The sequence below is a fragment of the Panthera uncia genome (genome assembly GCF_023721935.1).
Source record: "Panthera uncia isolate 11264 chromosome A1 unlocalized genomic scaffold, Puncia_PCG_1.0 HiC_scaffold_17, whole genome shotgun sequence".
Classification (NCBI taxonomy): Eukaryota; Metazoa; Chordata; class Mammalia; order Carnivora; family Felidae; genus Panthera; species Panthera uncia.
In genome coordinates this window covers 87,635,184-87,649,721 of record NW_026057577.1, presented here as the reverse complement: position 1 = coordinate 87,649,721, position 14,538 = coordinate 87,635,184, and the positions used below count along the sequence as shown (strand labels likewise).

Below are 14,538 nucleotides of genomic sequence, written 5' to 3'. Positions count from 1 at the left end.
ACAGTTTGTCCCGCACAGAGGTGTGGAAAGTTTTCTTGGGAAAGGACCCTGGGAAGTCAGGCCAGAGGCCTCTGCAGGGCATTCATGGATAGGAGGGCCAGATCTAGGGTACAGGAGGCTGGGAAGCCTCTGAACTCAAAATCCCAGCCCCATCAGGCAACCCCTCTTCAAGAATCTTTCTAGGGCGCCTGGGTGGCTCAGTCGGTTAAGCATCCGACTTCAGCTCAGGTCACGATCTCGCGGTCCGTGGGTTCGAGCCCCGCGTTGGGCTCTGGGCTGATGGCTCAGAGCCCGGAGCCTGCTTCCGATTCTGTGTCTCCCTCTCTCTCTGACCCTCCCCCGTTCATGCTCTGTCTCTCTCTGTCTCAAAAATAAATAAACATTGAAAAAAAATTAAAAAAAAAAAAGAATCTTTCTGGAAACTGGTTTCTTCATCTGCAACTGCCCAACACGCAAAAACACAGGATGAGCCAGCCAGGCCCAGCAGTTTATTTGGACACAGCCACCAGTGGCCTAGCTGTACTGCTATGTGCCCTGCTTGCGTAGCCCATTGATCAGCTCATGCACTGTCTTGTTGAGGATGCCCCCATGCACACCCCGTCGGCCCATGAGCACCAGGAGCGCGCGTGGGGTGTGGCCCACGCAGACAGCACGCCCATCCAGCCCTTTAGTGCGAGCGTCCAGAACACCATCTCCCTCAGACAGCAGGTGGTCTCGGATGACACAGCAGCGGCGGCCTGCCACACTCAGGCCGGCCTGCAGGAAGGTGTGCCGATCAGGCCCTGTGAGCACACCCACCTCCTGTGGTGATATGGCAGCTAGAAGGCCCCCAGGGCGCGATGCCCACACGCAGCGATTGTCTGAGTGGCCCATGATGGCCACGTCATCAATACGCTGGTCCCGCAGCACTGCACTGATATAGCCTTTCCAGTCCCCCATTCTGGCTCAGAGTGTGCCCCTCGCCTTGCACTTTTAAGGGATATCCGGCTGTTCCGTGTGCCTGGAACTCCATGCACTGTGAGGCATGTCAGGGCGGGGTTGTGACATCGAGGCGTGGTGATGTCACAGAGACACTATGTACACTGGAGAATGTGTACATGGGGTGAGGGAGAGAAGCTCATATCTTAGACCTGTGTAAAGTTGTAAAGTTAGCCTGAAAGATAAAATCACACCGATCTGTACAACCCTTGAGAAACCAACTTAAATGGCTCACTGAGCGCAGTGTGCACCCGGGTTTAAGAACAAAAAGAAAAAGGGGTTCCTGGGTGGCTCAGTCGGTTAATCATCCAACTTCGGCCCAGGTCATGATCTCACAATTCGTGAGTTCAAGCCCCATGTCGGGCTCTGTGCTGACAGCTTGGAGCCTGGAGCCTGCGTGGGATTCTGTGTCTCCCTCTCTCTCTCTGCCCCTCCCCAGCTCATACTTGCACTCTGTCTCTGTCAACAATAACTTAAAAAAAAAAAAAAGAACGAAAAGAAAGAGAGCAAGTCTGGAGAGCTAGACCTCCCAGACTGGTGACCATTGAACCCCCCAGAATCCTCAGTTTGGTTCAACGTTAGGAACATCAGCATCTCCTGGGAATCCGTTAAACAGATTGCTGGGTCTCAACTCGAGAGCTTCTGATTCAGTAGTATGGGAGGTAGCCAGAGAATATGCATTTCTAACAAGTTCCCTTGTGACGCTGCTGCTGGTGGTCCAGGCACAATTTGAGCCCCACTGCTCTAGTGCAAGTTCGGGTGGGGGTGTTATCCACATTGCCAGCTCTAAGAGTCCACAGCACTGTTTTAATGTGAAGCATTTCTAACCATGGTGCTCAGCCTTGACTGAACATGGAATCACCTGGGGAGTTTTAAAAACATACCACTACCCACACCCCCTCCCTAGAGATCTAATTGATCTGAAGTGGATCTCAGGCACAGGTTCAAAAAGCTCCCCAGATGATTCTAATGTACAGTAGAGATTGAGAACCTCTGTTCTATAAACTTCAAAAGTTAAAAAGTTAGTTCATACAAGAGATAAATATATGGAGCCACCCTGCTCAGGACTTGGTACACAGTATGGCTCAAAGAACATCAGTTGGACACCAATCTATACCTTGTTTAAGATCTTAATAGATCCTGTTCCCCGAGGAGTATGGAGAAGTGCACCAGTTTACTGTCTTGGCATTTCCCATCAGGTCCCCTGAAGAACTATGCCTCTCACACATTTTCAGAAGCACTTTATTGAGTGCCTACTCTATGCCTGGCGCCAGGCTGGGGGTGCTGAGAGGAATCAAACCCAACCCTTGCCATCCATGATTATGCATCAGCCACCCTTCCATTCCAGAATCCCCCCAGGAGGGAAAGACAAGTCCCTGGATGGTCAGGAATTGGTGTGCTCCTGGATCCAGGCCAGGTAGCTGGCCACGTCGGTGTACACACCTGGTTTGTAGCGGTCGCCACAACCGGAACCCCAGCTGACGATGCCTCGCAGAATGAGCTGGTGCTCTGCGGCCTCCTCCTCACACACTAGCGGGCCCCCGGAGTCACCCTGAGTCAGGGACACGTGGCTCAGCGCCCTTGGTCTGGAGTCTGGATTTGATGGGGTGGAGGAGGGCACCAAGCCAGCCCATGGGCTCACCTGGCAGGCGTCGGTGCCACCCTCGAGGAAGCCAGCGCAGAGCATGCCTGAAGTAAAAGAGACTCCGTGCACGTCCTGGGCGGAGCAGCGCTCAGAAGGGATGAGTGGCACCTGCGCTTCCTGCAGGAAGCTGGAATATTCCCCGGCCCCTGCGAACCAAGAGCGCCTTCCTCACACCCTTCGCGATCCTGCTCACTCCCCACTAACTGGCCTCTGTTGCAGCAAGCCCGTGAGGAAGAGTTGCTATTAAAACCATTTCATAGACAAGAAAACTGAGACCAGAGAGGAGCCGGGATTTGAATGGAAGGGGCGGAGCAGGAGTGCTTTGGAACCCCACTCCCACTTCCCACCCAATGTCTCCGAACAATATTTCCCAACTAGCCAACCGGCTGCCCCAGCGCGAGGCCAGCATCCTTGTTAGCCCTTGCATCACAGTACCAAGAAGTAACCAAAGGAAATTGTGATTCTCTCTGTACCCCTTAGGAGCCTTGGGGACCTCCCCTTCCCCCGCCCCAGCAGTGAAGCCCAGGCCCTGGCAGTAGCTGACTGCAGACACAAGGGCCCTGCAAATCTTCCCAACCCACCAGGTCAGCGCCACCTGTCCCTAGTGGTACCAAAGCTGAGAATTTCTCTTGCCTACCCCGGTGGCCAGAGGTGTCCCTGCCGCCCCTAGCCAGCCGTTCTGCCTACCCTCAAACTGGTAGCCCCAGCCTGCCACCTCACAGAGGGCGGCCTCGGCCTCATCTGGGCGGGCAGCGCTGCTTGGCAGGCACACCGGCTGAACGAAAGGCGACGGGAGCGCGCAGTGGCCGTCCTCTCTTTCCTGCAGGCGCAGCAGGGCTAACCCAGGCGAGGAGGAGGGTGAGACCCAGACGCTGGGACTTCGAGCCCTCCCCCACCCTTTCCCCTGGTCGCCGAGGGGGCGCTCCCGCCCCCGCACCCAGGTCGTGCTGGTAGGTGATGGGCGAGAAGGCCTCGTGCAGGCGGTAGGCGCGCACTGCCAGAGTCTGGCACTGCTCACAGCTCTGGTTATGGCGGTCCTGGCCGAGCACCACCGTCAGCTCCTCCGGCGGGGGCCTGCGGGCGGAGGGGATGCGGGGGAAAGCGAGCTCAGAGCCGGCCACAGGCCTCCTGCCCCCGAGTCCCTTGCTGGGTTTCAGCTTCCTCCTAGGGCGCTGGGGAAGAGTGAGAGGGAGGTAGGGCATGGGTTCGGGTGTTGCACGGAAGCTGGGCTCGGAAGAGCGAGGAGCTAGGGTCCCGGGCAGGGCGCCAGACGCGGCGGGACTCGCCGGTTCTGCAGGCAGTGCGCCGCGGTCAGCACCCAGCAGGAGGCGATGAGGTTGCCCGCGCAGAAATTGTGGCGCCAGTACAACGCGGCGATGTAGGGGTGCGCCCCGGGCAGGGCCACCAGTCCCCCAACCACGCGGCTCAGCGAGGACAGCCGTTTCCGGAGCCGTTGTCCGCAGCTGGGACTCGGCAGGGGAGTGGGCTGCTCCGGCGTCGTCGCGCCCAAGGCTGTGGGAGGAGCCCAGGCTGAGTGCTGGGAGACCCACCAAGGGCTGGAAGGTAGCTCGCCGCCCGCCCTCTGACTTCCCGCCACTTCCCAACTACCTGGGGTCGGGGGCTGAGGCTTCTGCAGTGCTGAAAGCGAGGGCAGGGGAAAATCCGGGTGCTCAGAGGGGACCTGGGTTGGAGGCAGGAACTGAGGAGCCTCTAGGACTGGAGGTTCGCAACGTGCCAGGCGGCAATATTCCCAGCTCAGCCGGTCGCCGCTCCACACGAAGCACCACGGGCGGGTGTCGTTGTCCGGATTCCTGTAACCACCGGAGGGGCGCTGTTAAAGGGTAAGGAGCGCCAGAGGGCCCTGGGGCCGAGGGGGATGCCCCGCCCGCCCCACCCAGCGCACCTGCAGAAGGCATGGTCGCCCAGTCCCCAGTTCAGCGCTTGCTCTGCAGTCACGTTCCGGTAGGTGGCCTCTGAGGCCCACGGCTGACACCGGGCGCCCGACAGCGCAGTCTCGGCTGTGCCGCGGTAGTCAAACCCGTGGCCGTCGTAGCATCGCGCCTCAGTGTCTGGGGAGAGAGGCGGCTCCTTGCAGCCAGGAACTGGTGTGGTTTCCCACTGCCCTCTCAGCCACTTTCCCCACTCTCCGGAGTCCCTCTCCCGGAGTCCTTCTTACCTGGGGAGGGAGCTTCTGATTCCTCCAAGATCCCTACTCACCTACGTCGCAGAAGCGTCCTGCGTATCCTGCCCGGCAACGGCACAGGCGGTGGCCCTCCGCCTCTAGGCAGCTGCCTCCGTTGAGGCACGGGTTGGTGTGGCAGACTGGGAGATGGAGCACATTGAAGCACCTCTGGGCCCGAAGACCTCACAGAAAATTCCCCTTTCTTTAGGCACCCCGACTGGTTGCCTAACAGCTTTTCCTCCAGACCTCTGCCTTCCTCCTCTCAGGCCAATTCCTGACCCATCCACTCACCCTGGCTGGCCAGCGGCTTGCAGTGGGCATCAGGACCCTTACACTGGCACTCGGCCACACCCGCCGGTTCAAGCCTATGCCATGTTTCTTTCTCATGGAAGAACTGAAGAAGCTGAGACTCAAAGCATTTCTCTGGGGACAAATGGGAGAGGGCAGTGGTCTCAAGAGAGGCCAGGATCATGCCAAGTCTCTGGGGATCCAGAGACCTCTTCAGTGGGCCCAGGACTGCCCCTGTTTTTCCCAACAGCCCCTCACATGGCTTCACCATCTCCTTACCTCTCTGGCAGTGCTTCCCAGTGAAGTGTTCTGGACAGATGCAGTGTGGGCCTTTTGGCGTGTTCACACAGGTCCCTCCATTCTGACAGGGGCTGTGTTTGCTGCAGTGGTCTGAGAGATGGATACAGTGGAAGGAAGAGTGGGGAGCCTGAGTCAGACAGCCTGGGTCATGGGAGATAAGTCCCTACCCAAACCTGCTTGTCCTATGACCTTGGCACTCCAAGTTTCCATGCCTTAGTTTACCCACCTGCAAAATGAGGCTACCTTCTCCTAGAACTTCTCCCTCTGGAGGAAGGGAAGGGTCTGGATGGGCCCAGAATACCAGGTGGGTAAGAACTGATGATACCCAGTAGAGTAGTGGGAAGGAGAGGGCCCTGAGCTACCCCAAAGGCTGTGTGTAGTACCTTTCACTTTCTTGGGCTCCAGGCAGTATGCCCATTGCTGGTCCTGCTCAAAGTTGGGACTGGTAGCACACCTGTAGAAAAAGATGAAGCTTCCCTGCTCTGCCCAGGGGACTGGCCCACCCTTCCCTCTCAGAGCCCCCTTTCTCCAAGCAGTGTTCCTTGGGCAGATGGATGGGCAGAATCCGTCTCCCACAGGTCCCTGCTCCAATCCCTTCTGGGTAGTCTTACCAGGGCTGGGGGCCAGGCCGGCCCTTGCGGATGCATGTGTGGTACAGTTGCCGGTTGTACTGGAAGGGGAAGTAGCAGGGCTCCCCAGTGACAGTGAGAACTGCAAAGATAACACACTCCCTGATGATGTTTCCCATGCTCCCCACACCCTGCTCAGGTGCTACCCCTCAGGGCCTGGTTGGAAAACAGACCCTTGAAAAGATCGTTATGCCTTCAAGAGGTTCAGTTCTGCCAAATTGAACTTAAGATGTTCCCTTCTGCACTCAGACAGCTGGAGTGGGCTCCTGACCCCACCACCTGCTAATTGTGTGACCTTGGGCAAATCTGTAGCCCCCAGGCCTAGAAGAGTGTTTGCCACAAAGTAGCCACTTAATAAATACGTGTTGAATGTAGAAGTCACTTGACCACTCTGAGCCTTAGTTTCCTCATCTGTGAAATGACAACAATAATAGTATAGTTGACCCTTAAAAATCTAAGTTTGAACTACACGGGTCCACTTATGTGTGGGTTTTTTTTTTTTCGATAAATACAGTACTCTAAATGTATTTTCCTTATGATTTTTTATTAACATTTTCTTTTCTCTAGCTTACTCTATTACAAGAATACAATATACTGTATAATACAGTTAACATACAAAATATGTGTTAATCAACTATTTATGTTGTTGGTAAAGCTTCCCATCAGTAGTCTACAGTAGGCTATTAGTAGTTAAGTTGTGGGGAGTGTTTGTTTGTTTATTATAGGGAGAGCACACATGAGCACTGAAGAGGGGTAAAGGAAGAAAGAGGGAATCGTGGCTCAATCTCACAACCCTGGGATCATGACCTGAGCTGAAATCAAGAGTTGGACGCTCAACCGACTAAGCCACCCAGGAGCCTCTAAAGACTTTTATTTTTAAGCAATCTCTACACACAACATGGGGTTCTAACTCACAACCCCAAGATCAATAGTTACATGCTTCACTGACTGAGCCAGCCAGGTGCCTCTAAAAATCACTTTAAATGATGCAGGTATATTTGTACAGGAAAGTGTTCAAGGAGCGCCTGGGAGGCTCAGTCGGTTAAGGATCAACTTCTGATTGTGGCTCAGGTCATGATCTCAGAGTTTGTGAGATTGAGTCTTGCCTCCAGGCTCTGTGCTGCCAGCACATAGCCTGCTTGGGATTCTCGCTCTCTTCCCCTCCCCCACTCATGCTTTTTTTTCTCTCTCTCTCTCTCTCAAAATAAACAAACAAAAAAAAAGTATTCATAATTTTAAATGAAGAAGAGCAGTTAAAAACGGCATGTCAAGGGGCCCCTGGCTGGCTCAGTCAGTAGAGCATGCGACTCTTAATCCCAGGGTTGAAAGTTCAAGCCCCATGTTGGTCATAGAGATTACTTAAAAATAAGATCTTGAAAACAAAACAAACCCAAAAAACCAGCATGTCAAATGTGGTCCTATTTTTGTACAAATATATTTACATATACATCAAAAAGAAATCTAGAAGGACATGCTCCAAAGTTTGTAGGAGTGGTTTTTAGAAGATAGCGGATTATGGAAGAATTTTTTCTTCTTTTGCATTTCTGTAATTTCTAAAGTTTTTACAATAAAAATGTTGCTAGTAGCTATTATTATTTTTAAAAACAGTATAGTGTAGCCACTCTGTTTGCTGCCTTCTTGCTAAACTGTATTGGTAATCCCTAAACCAATTCTCACGGTGCTTTTATGGTCATTCATGGATGTGCATGGAGTGGTGAAAAATGTGAGGTCCTGAAGCACAAATTCCCAGCTAAGGTGAAACAAGGTAATGCTCTGCTTCTTGTTTCAGCTTTTCTCCTGTAACCACGTGTCCTTTTCACAGTCTATTCAGAGCCACATTTTTGAAATTTTGTGCTTCTGGTAGATGATTTTACTGTTGAAAATGGCCCCCAAATATGGTGCCGATGTTCCTAAGTGCAAGCAGGCCATGATATATATTCTAGAGAACATTTATGTGTGAGAAAAGCTTCGTCCAGGCATGAGTTATAGTGCTGCTGGCCATGACTTTATTATGAATGAAGGGACAACACAGTAAGTAAGATATCTTGAAACAGAATGACACATAAAATAAGCTTCTATGTTGACAGTTGATGAAAATGTTGTGACCAGAGCTCACAGGAACCTAACCTTAAATTTCCTTTAGGAGCAGTCATTCAGTATTTGCTAATTCAGTGTTCTCTGTGACTTTATAGAACATGACAACCATGAATGACAAGACTTGACTATCTACTTCAGAGGAGTATTGTGAGACCTAAATGAGATAATGTCTATCAAACACTTAGCACAGAGTCTGGCACATAGTATGTGCTCAATAAGCATTCTGTCGTTATGTCATATGTGCTGCTATTTTGTCGTTAAAGGCAAAGGCACAGCAGCACTCGCTGAAGGCCAAACCAGGAATAGGATTAAATGAGGAGAGACCCTTAAGATGTAAATGGGATAGATAGAGAGGAGGAAGACTTCAAGTAGGTGATTAGGCAAAGGCAGGGCACTTAGGTTGGCTCAGGAAAAAGAGAGGAAAGCAGTTTGGCTGGGTGTGGAAAGATGAGGCAAGGAGGTAGAGGCAGGCAGTGTCAGGCGTGGGGCCCTAGTGCCATGCTGAGGGGCTGGGCCTGGCCTCACCACACAAGGCTTACCAGGACAGGGTCCATCTAGTTCACAATTTGAGGAAAATATTGAGTGCCTGGAAGAATGAAGGCAATGGGGAGCTGTTGCATGGTTTGAGGAGAGGGGAGATACAGACATCCCCCATCTAAAAGGGAACTTGATAAGTAAAAGCTAATATAGTTTAAGCATTCACCATGCAGTAGTCTGTGGGCTGAGTGCCTCACGTGGATTAACAACTCATTTCTCCTTCTCCACAACCCTAAGAGATTTACTATTACCACCCTCATTTTATGGGTGGAGAAAACGAAGCTTGGAGAGGTCAAGTCACTTGCCCAGAGTCACCTAGCACATAAGTGATGAAGCCAGGATTCAGAGGCATTTGGGCTTCAGAATCCTGCTCTTGTCCATAAGGGCCCTGGCCTCTGTGTGGCATGACTGATGCCTATGAGATGTACTGAGGGAAGGAGAAGAAGAAGAGAGGCTGGGGAAACTGAGGGAGACTGGAAGGCACTGGGCTGGGAACTCAGATACAGCCCAAGCCCTGCTCTCAAAGAGCACACAGTTCACCAATACTCTGGGTCCCCAGTGCCCATGGGAAAAAGACCTGACACATAGTAGGCACTCTGGTCTGAATACTAGCCAAAGTAGGGACAAAGTGAAGGGTGTCCCGGATCCCTCCCCGTGTGCCAAGGGCCCCAAACTGACCATCTGCACACTCCCCACCATACTCATTCCCACTGAAGGGTCTTTTAGGAGGCACAGCCAGGATACTTACCTACTGTGTGCTCATCTGCTCTGTGCTTATGCTCCTTAGGGGCTTTCCAAGGTGGAGTCTACAGGGGAGAGAAAAAGGGAATTTTCCCAGAAAGTCAGAGCCTACCTCTGATCCCATGCCAGTCTTCAGCTTCCTCTCATATCTCAGAAATGCAGGAATTTTCTCAAAAGACCCAGACCCTTTGTTCCTCTTCCTATTGTCTCCTCAAGGTCCCCCTCCCCCAGAAATGAAGGCCGTGTCCTCATATCCACCAGCTCTAGCTGTCTCTCTTCCCTGCCCCCCCTCCCCCAGGCCCTATGGGTTACTCTTGCCTTTCCAAACAGGCCTTCTAGTCACCTGGACCAAAAAGTCATGAGCAGAGGCCAAGGCTGTAATAGGGACCCCCAGGGCCATCTCAGCACAATCTTCCTGGCTCCCACAGCTCTCACCAAAAGCGCTGACTCCAGGCTTCCCAGCAGGGACCCCAGGAACAGGAGAGCCCTCATGGCGTCTGTTAGTCTAGCTGCTTGCCCAGGAGTCCAGATCAATAGAATTGGTCAAAGGTCCTTGAGTCCTGGGAATTAGAGATTGGTCGAGCTGCCCTCTTGGGCCTGGTGGGGCATAGGCTGTTTGTGGAAAGTCAAGCAGAGCAGCTTCCTTGCTAGGCCCCCAAGGGCAGGGGAGTTGGAATTTGGTGACGGACTGACACAGTGTGGGAAGAAGGACCTATGTTTCAGGTTCTACTGGGAGGAAGTTAAGGAGGTCCAAGAGAAGCTTCCTACTAAAGGGATCTTAGAGTCCATGATGAGGTATATTCATTTTCTGTTGCTGCCTAAAATTAACCACAAACTTCATAGCTTAAAACAATACCCATTGGGGCACCAGGGGCTCTGTCAGTTGAGCATTCAGCCCTCGGTTTCGGCTCAGGTCATGATCTTACGGTTCGTGAGTTCAAGCCGTGTGTCAGGCTCTGTGCTGATGGTGCAGAGCCTGCTTGGAATTCTCTCTCTTTCCCTCACTGTCTACCCTCCTCCCCCCACTCTCTCTCTCTCAAAATAAATAACAACTTTTAAAAAATAACCATTTATTTGCAAATCTGTAGCTCAAAATTCCAGCACTGTGTGACTGGGTTTTCTATTCAGGGTATCACACAACTGTGATCAAGGCTGAGTTCTCTGAAAGGTCTGGAGGAAAATCCATTTCCAAGCTCATTCAGGCCATTGGCAGAATTCAGTTCCTTGATTTGTAGGACTGAAGTCCCAGTTTCTTTGTAGGCTGTCAGCCAGGGGCCAGACTTAGCTCCTAGAAGCTGCTTGCATTTCTTGCCATGTGGTCCCTTCCATCTTCCAAGCCAGCAACAGAGACTCTCCCCCATGTTGACTCTCTCTCACACTTTGAATCTCTTTTGCCAGGAAGAATCCCATTCCATTTAAGGACTTACCTGATTAGGTCAGGCCCACCAATGATAATCTCATTTTAAGGTCTATTTATTTGGTACCTTACCTACATTTGCAGAATTCTTCTATAGAACATCCAGATTAGTGGTGGACTGAATAACTAGGAGAAGGTATGCATACACCATGGGTCCTGGGGGCCATCTTAGAATTCTACCTACTACAGAAAGTGGGCCAAGAAAGTAGATGATCCTATGAGAAAAATGCTAAACCAAGAGGTGCTAAAATGTGCAGTTGGAGCAAAAGTGTGGGAGATGGGATGGCATTATTATTTCTCCTGCCCCCAAACCATTTACCTTGATTCAGTGGTGACACCCTGCTTTTTCCTTTGGGAACCACTCCTCCTTCATCCTCTGGGTGAGTCTCTAGTGCTTCCAGTTCTACCTTCAGTTCTAGGCATGGGGGTGTGGCCTAGGTCTGGCCAATCAGAGCATGGTATCTCTAGACCATAGCCATTGGTTCAGGGATAAGCATATACACAAATTTGGCCAGAGTCAGCCTTGGGACTTTTGCCAGAACTTTGGGAAAAAAGATACTTTCTTCCCACTCATGTCACCAGGAATGCAAGCCGGGAGATGTTGATTTTGTACTGCTTGGTGAGACACTGCCTGAGAAGGAAACCTACACATAGGAAAAGTAGAACAAACAGGGAAGGAAGGATGGAGGGATGCTGTGGGAGTCAGCCTCCAAGATGTTCCCTATTGATGCTCATCTCCTGGATTTCATGCCTTAGTATAGTTTCTTCCCACATGAGTTAGAGTCAGAGCTGTTCTTTGTGTCCAATAGAATATGGCAGAAGTGATGGTTTTGCTCAGCCCAGGTCATAAAAAGGATTGCAGTTGCTCACTCTGGGGGAAGCCAGTTTACCATGTTGTGAGGACACTCAAGCAACCCTACAGAGAGGCCCATGTGGGGAGAAAGTAGTCTCCTGCCAACAACCAACACCAGTTTGAATGAGCCACTTTAGCCTGGGTGGCTCAGTCAGTTAAGTGTCCGACTTTGGCTCAGGTCATGATCTCAGGGTTTGTGAGTTAGAGCCCCACCTTGGGCTCTGTGCTGACAGCTAGGAGCCTGGAGACTGCTTCGCTTTCTGTGTCTCCCTCTCTCTCTCTGCCCCTCCCCCACGCATGCTCTGTCTGTCTCTCTCTCTCAAATGAATAAACATAAAAAATTTTTTTTTTGAATGGGCCACTTTGGAAGTGGATATTGCAGCCCCAAACAACATCTGGCATGCAACCTCATGGGAGGTCTCAAGCTAAAACTACACAGCCAAGTTGCTCCTGAATTTTTTTTTTTAAGGTATAATTGATTCTCGAACCTTGCGGACAGTGAGAAATAATAATTGATTGGTTTTTTTTAAAGTTTATTTATTTATTTTTGAGAGACAGAGAGCACTAGCAGGGGAGGAGCAGAGGGAGAGAAGGAGAGAGAGAATCCCAAGCAGGCTCCATGCTGTTAGTGCAAAGCCCGACAGGGGGCTCAATCTCACTAAATGTGAGATCATGACCTGAGCCAAAATCAAGAGTTGGACACTTAACTGACTGAGCCACCCAGGTGCCCCAATAGTTGTTTAAGTTTTTTTTTTTTTAATGTTTATTTATTACTGAGAGAGAAGAGAGAGAGAGAGAGGTGGGGAGGGACAGAGAGAGAGGGAGACACAGAATCCGAGGCAAGCTCCAGGCTCTGAGCTGTCAGCACAGAGCCTGATGTGGGGCTCGAACTCACCAACGGTGAGATCATGACCTGAGCTGAACTCGGACGCCTACCGACTGAGCCACCCAGGTGCCCCAAGTTTTTTTTTTTTTTAATTTATTTTGAGAGATACAGAGAGACCCAGCAGGGGAGGGGAAGAGAGAGAGAGAGAGAAAAAGAGAGAGAGAGAGAGAGAGAGAGAGAGAGAGAGAGAGAGAGAATCCCAAGCAGGATCCATGTTACCAGCATGGAGACTGAAGCAGGACTCAAACCCACAAACCATGAGATCATTACCTGAGCCAAAACTGAGAGTCAGACACTTAATGGATGGAGCAACGCAGGTGCCCTAATTGTTGTTTTAAGCGGTAAGTTTTAGGGTGATTTGTTACCAGCATTTGATAATTAATATAGATGGATTGATTCCTAATAACTTACCCCATCCTTCAGCTGAGGTGGGAGTGGGCATGTGACCCATGTCTGGCCAATCAGAACACTGCCTCTCTCTGTCCTCAGTGATTTGTTCAAAAGGAACACCTGACCCCAATCAAATTGGTAAGAGGCAGCCCCAGGATTTTTGCTGGAATCTTTAAGACAGAGGCTTTCTCTTTCCATAGAAGTTGCCTCATTGGTAAGAAGTGAGCATGGAGCTGCTGGCAGCCAGCTTTAACACCTCAGAGAGAAAACCTGCCTGACAATAAAGACAACACAGATTAAAAACAGAGTCAGAGGGGCGCCTGGGTGGCGCAGTCGGTTAAGCGTCCGACTTCAGCCAGGTCACCATCTCGCGGTCTGTGAGTTCGAGCCCCGCGTCAGGCTCTGGGCTGATGGCTCGGAGCCTGGAGCCTGTTTCCGATTCTGTGTCTCCCTCTCTCTCTGCCCCTCCCCCGTTCATGCTCTGTCTCTCTCTGTCCCAAAAATAAATAAAAAACGTTGAAAAAAAATTAAAAAAAAAAAAAAAAAACAGAGTCAGAATATGGGAAGGACAAATTTTGAGTGACACCATTACAGACCTGGGATCCAAAGACAAAGTCAGAACTACCACCTCTTCTCTTAAGTTACTTGAACCAATAAATTTCCCTATTTTGCCTAAGCCACTTTGAGTTGCAACCAGAAGTCCTAACTGATGCAATAATTCATATATTGTTACCAGGAAGTTTCTAAAACAAAACAAAACAAAACAATACTTCCCATGATCACTCTGTAAGTCAGTAGCTTAAAGTAGGGAAATAATGACCTTAGAAGTAGGGACTGGAAAAACAAAACAGCAGTGAACCTGAATCAGGAAACTTTCAATTTCATCGAGGCCACCGACTCCCCAGTGTGACCTTTGGTCAGGGGCTCAGCCCCTATGAACCTTAATTGCCACACCTCTTTAGGGAGGTAGAGGCACTCATACTGTCTGGCCAGCTTGTTGAGATAGCTGAATGGGAATACATTTGAAAGGGTTGGGGCGCCTGGGTGGCTCAGTCGGTTGGGCGTCCGACTTCAGCTCAGGTCACGATCTCGCAGTCCGTGAGTTCGAGCCCCGCGTCGGGCTCTGGGCTGATGGCTCAGAGCCTGGAGCCTGTTTCCGATTCTGTGTCTCCCTCTCTTCTCTCTCTGCCCCTCCCCTGTTCATGCTCTGTCTCTCTCTGTCCCAAAAATAAATAAATGTTAAAAAAAAAAAATTTGAAAGGGTAGAGCCTGGCATACGGTAAGGGCTCAATCTACAGAAGTTTGTAAAGAAACTTTCCCATATGGACACTCCCCCTTCTCAGCAATTTCTACACAACTGCCCCAGTTCTCCCTGCACACCTGGGTGTCTTCCATCAATTTTGGACTAGGGAAAAAAGGCACCATCTTCTTTCCCTGGCTTCTATCTTTCTACTGCTGGGGTGTGGGTCTATGGGATGAGAAATAGGAAGCCATAAAGTTCCTGCTCACAAATATCTGGATACACACACACAAAACCCCACTTCTCTCTAGCAGAGACTTGGGGCATAAATTTCAAGAGGTGACAGAACTGCCTC

General features: G+C 50.8%; 2 protein-coding genes across 2 annotated transcripts; both read right to left on the bottom strand.

Moving 5' to 3' along the window:
* Positions 1 to 473: 473 nt before the first annotated feature.
* Positions 474 to 1,399, bottom strand: PFN3 (profilin 3). The gene has a single exon (XM_049648844.1). The coding sequence runs from the start codon at positions 937 to 939 to the stop codon at positions 526 to 528; it is 414 nt and encodes a 137-aa protein (XP_049504801.1). The 5' UTR covers positions 940 to 1,399; the 3' UTR covers positions 474 to 525.
* Positions 1,400 to 2,178: 779 nt separating this feature from the next.
* Positions 2,179 to 9,911, bottom strand: F12 (coagulation factor XII). The gene is made up of 14 exons (XM_049647760.1): positions 9,833 to 9,911; positions 9,405 to 9,462; positions 6,005 to 6,104; positions 5,777 to 5,847; positions 5,373 to 5,483; positions 5,097 to 5,228; positions 4,841 to 4,945; positions 4,527 to 4,692; positions 4,232 to 4,434; positions 3,910 to 4,135; positions 3,561 to 3,697; positions 3,311 to 3,460; positions 2,621 to 2,769; positions 2,179 to 2,530 (listed from the first exon to the last, which is right to left on the bottom strand). The coding sequence occupies exons 1-14, from the start codon at positions 9,887 to 9,889 to the stop codon at positions 2,363 to 2,365; spliced, it is 1,833 nt and encodes a 610-aa protein (XP_049503717.1). The 5' UTR covers positions 9,890 to 9,911; the 3' UTR covers positions 2,179 to 2,362.
* Positions 9,912 to 14,538: the final 4,627 nt, after the last annotated feature.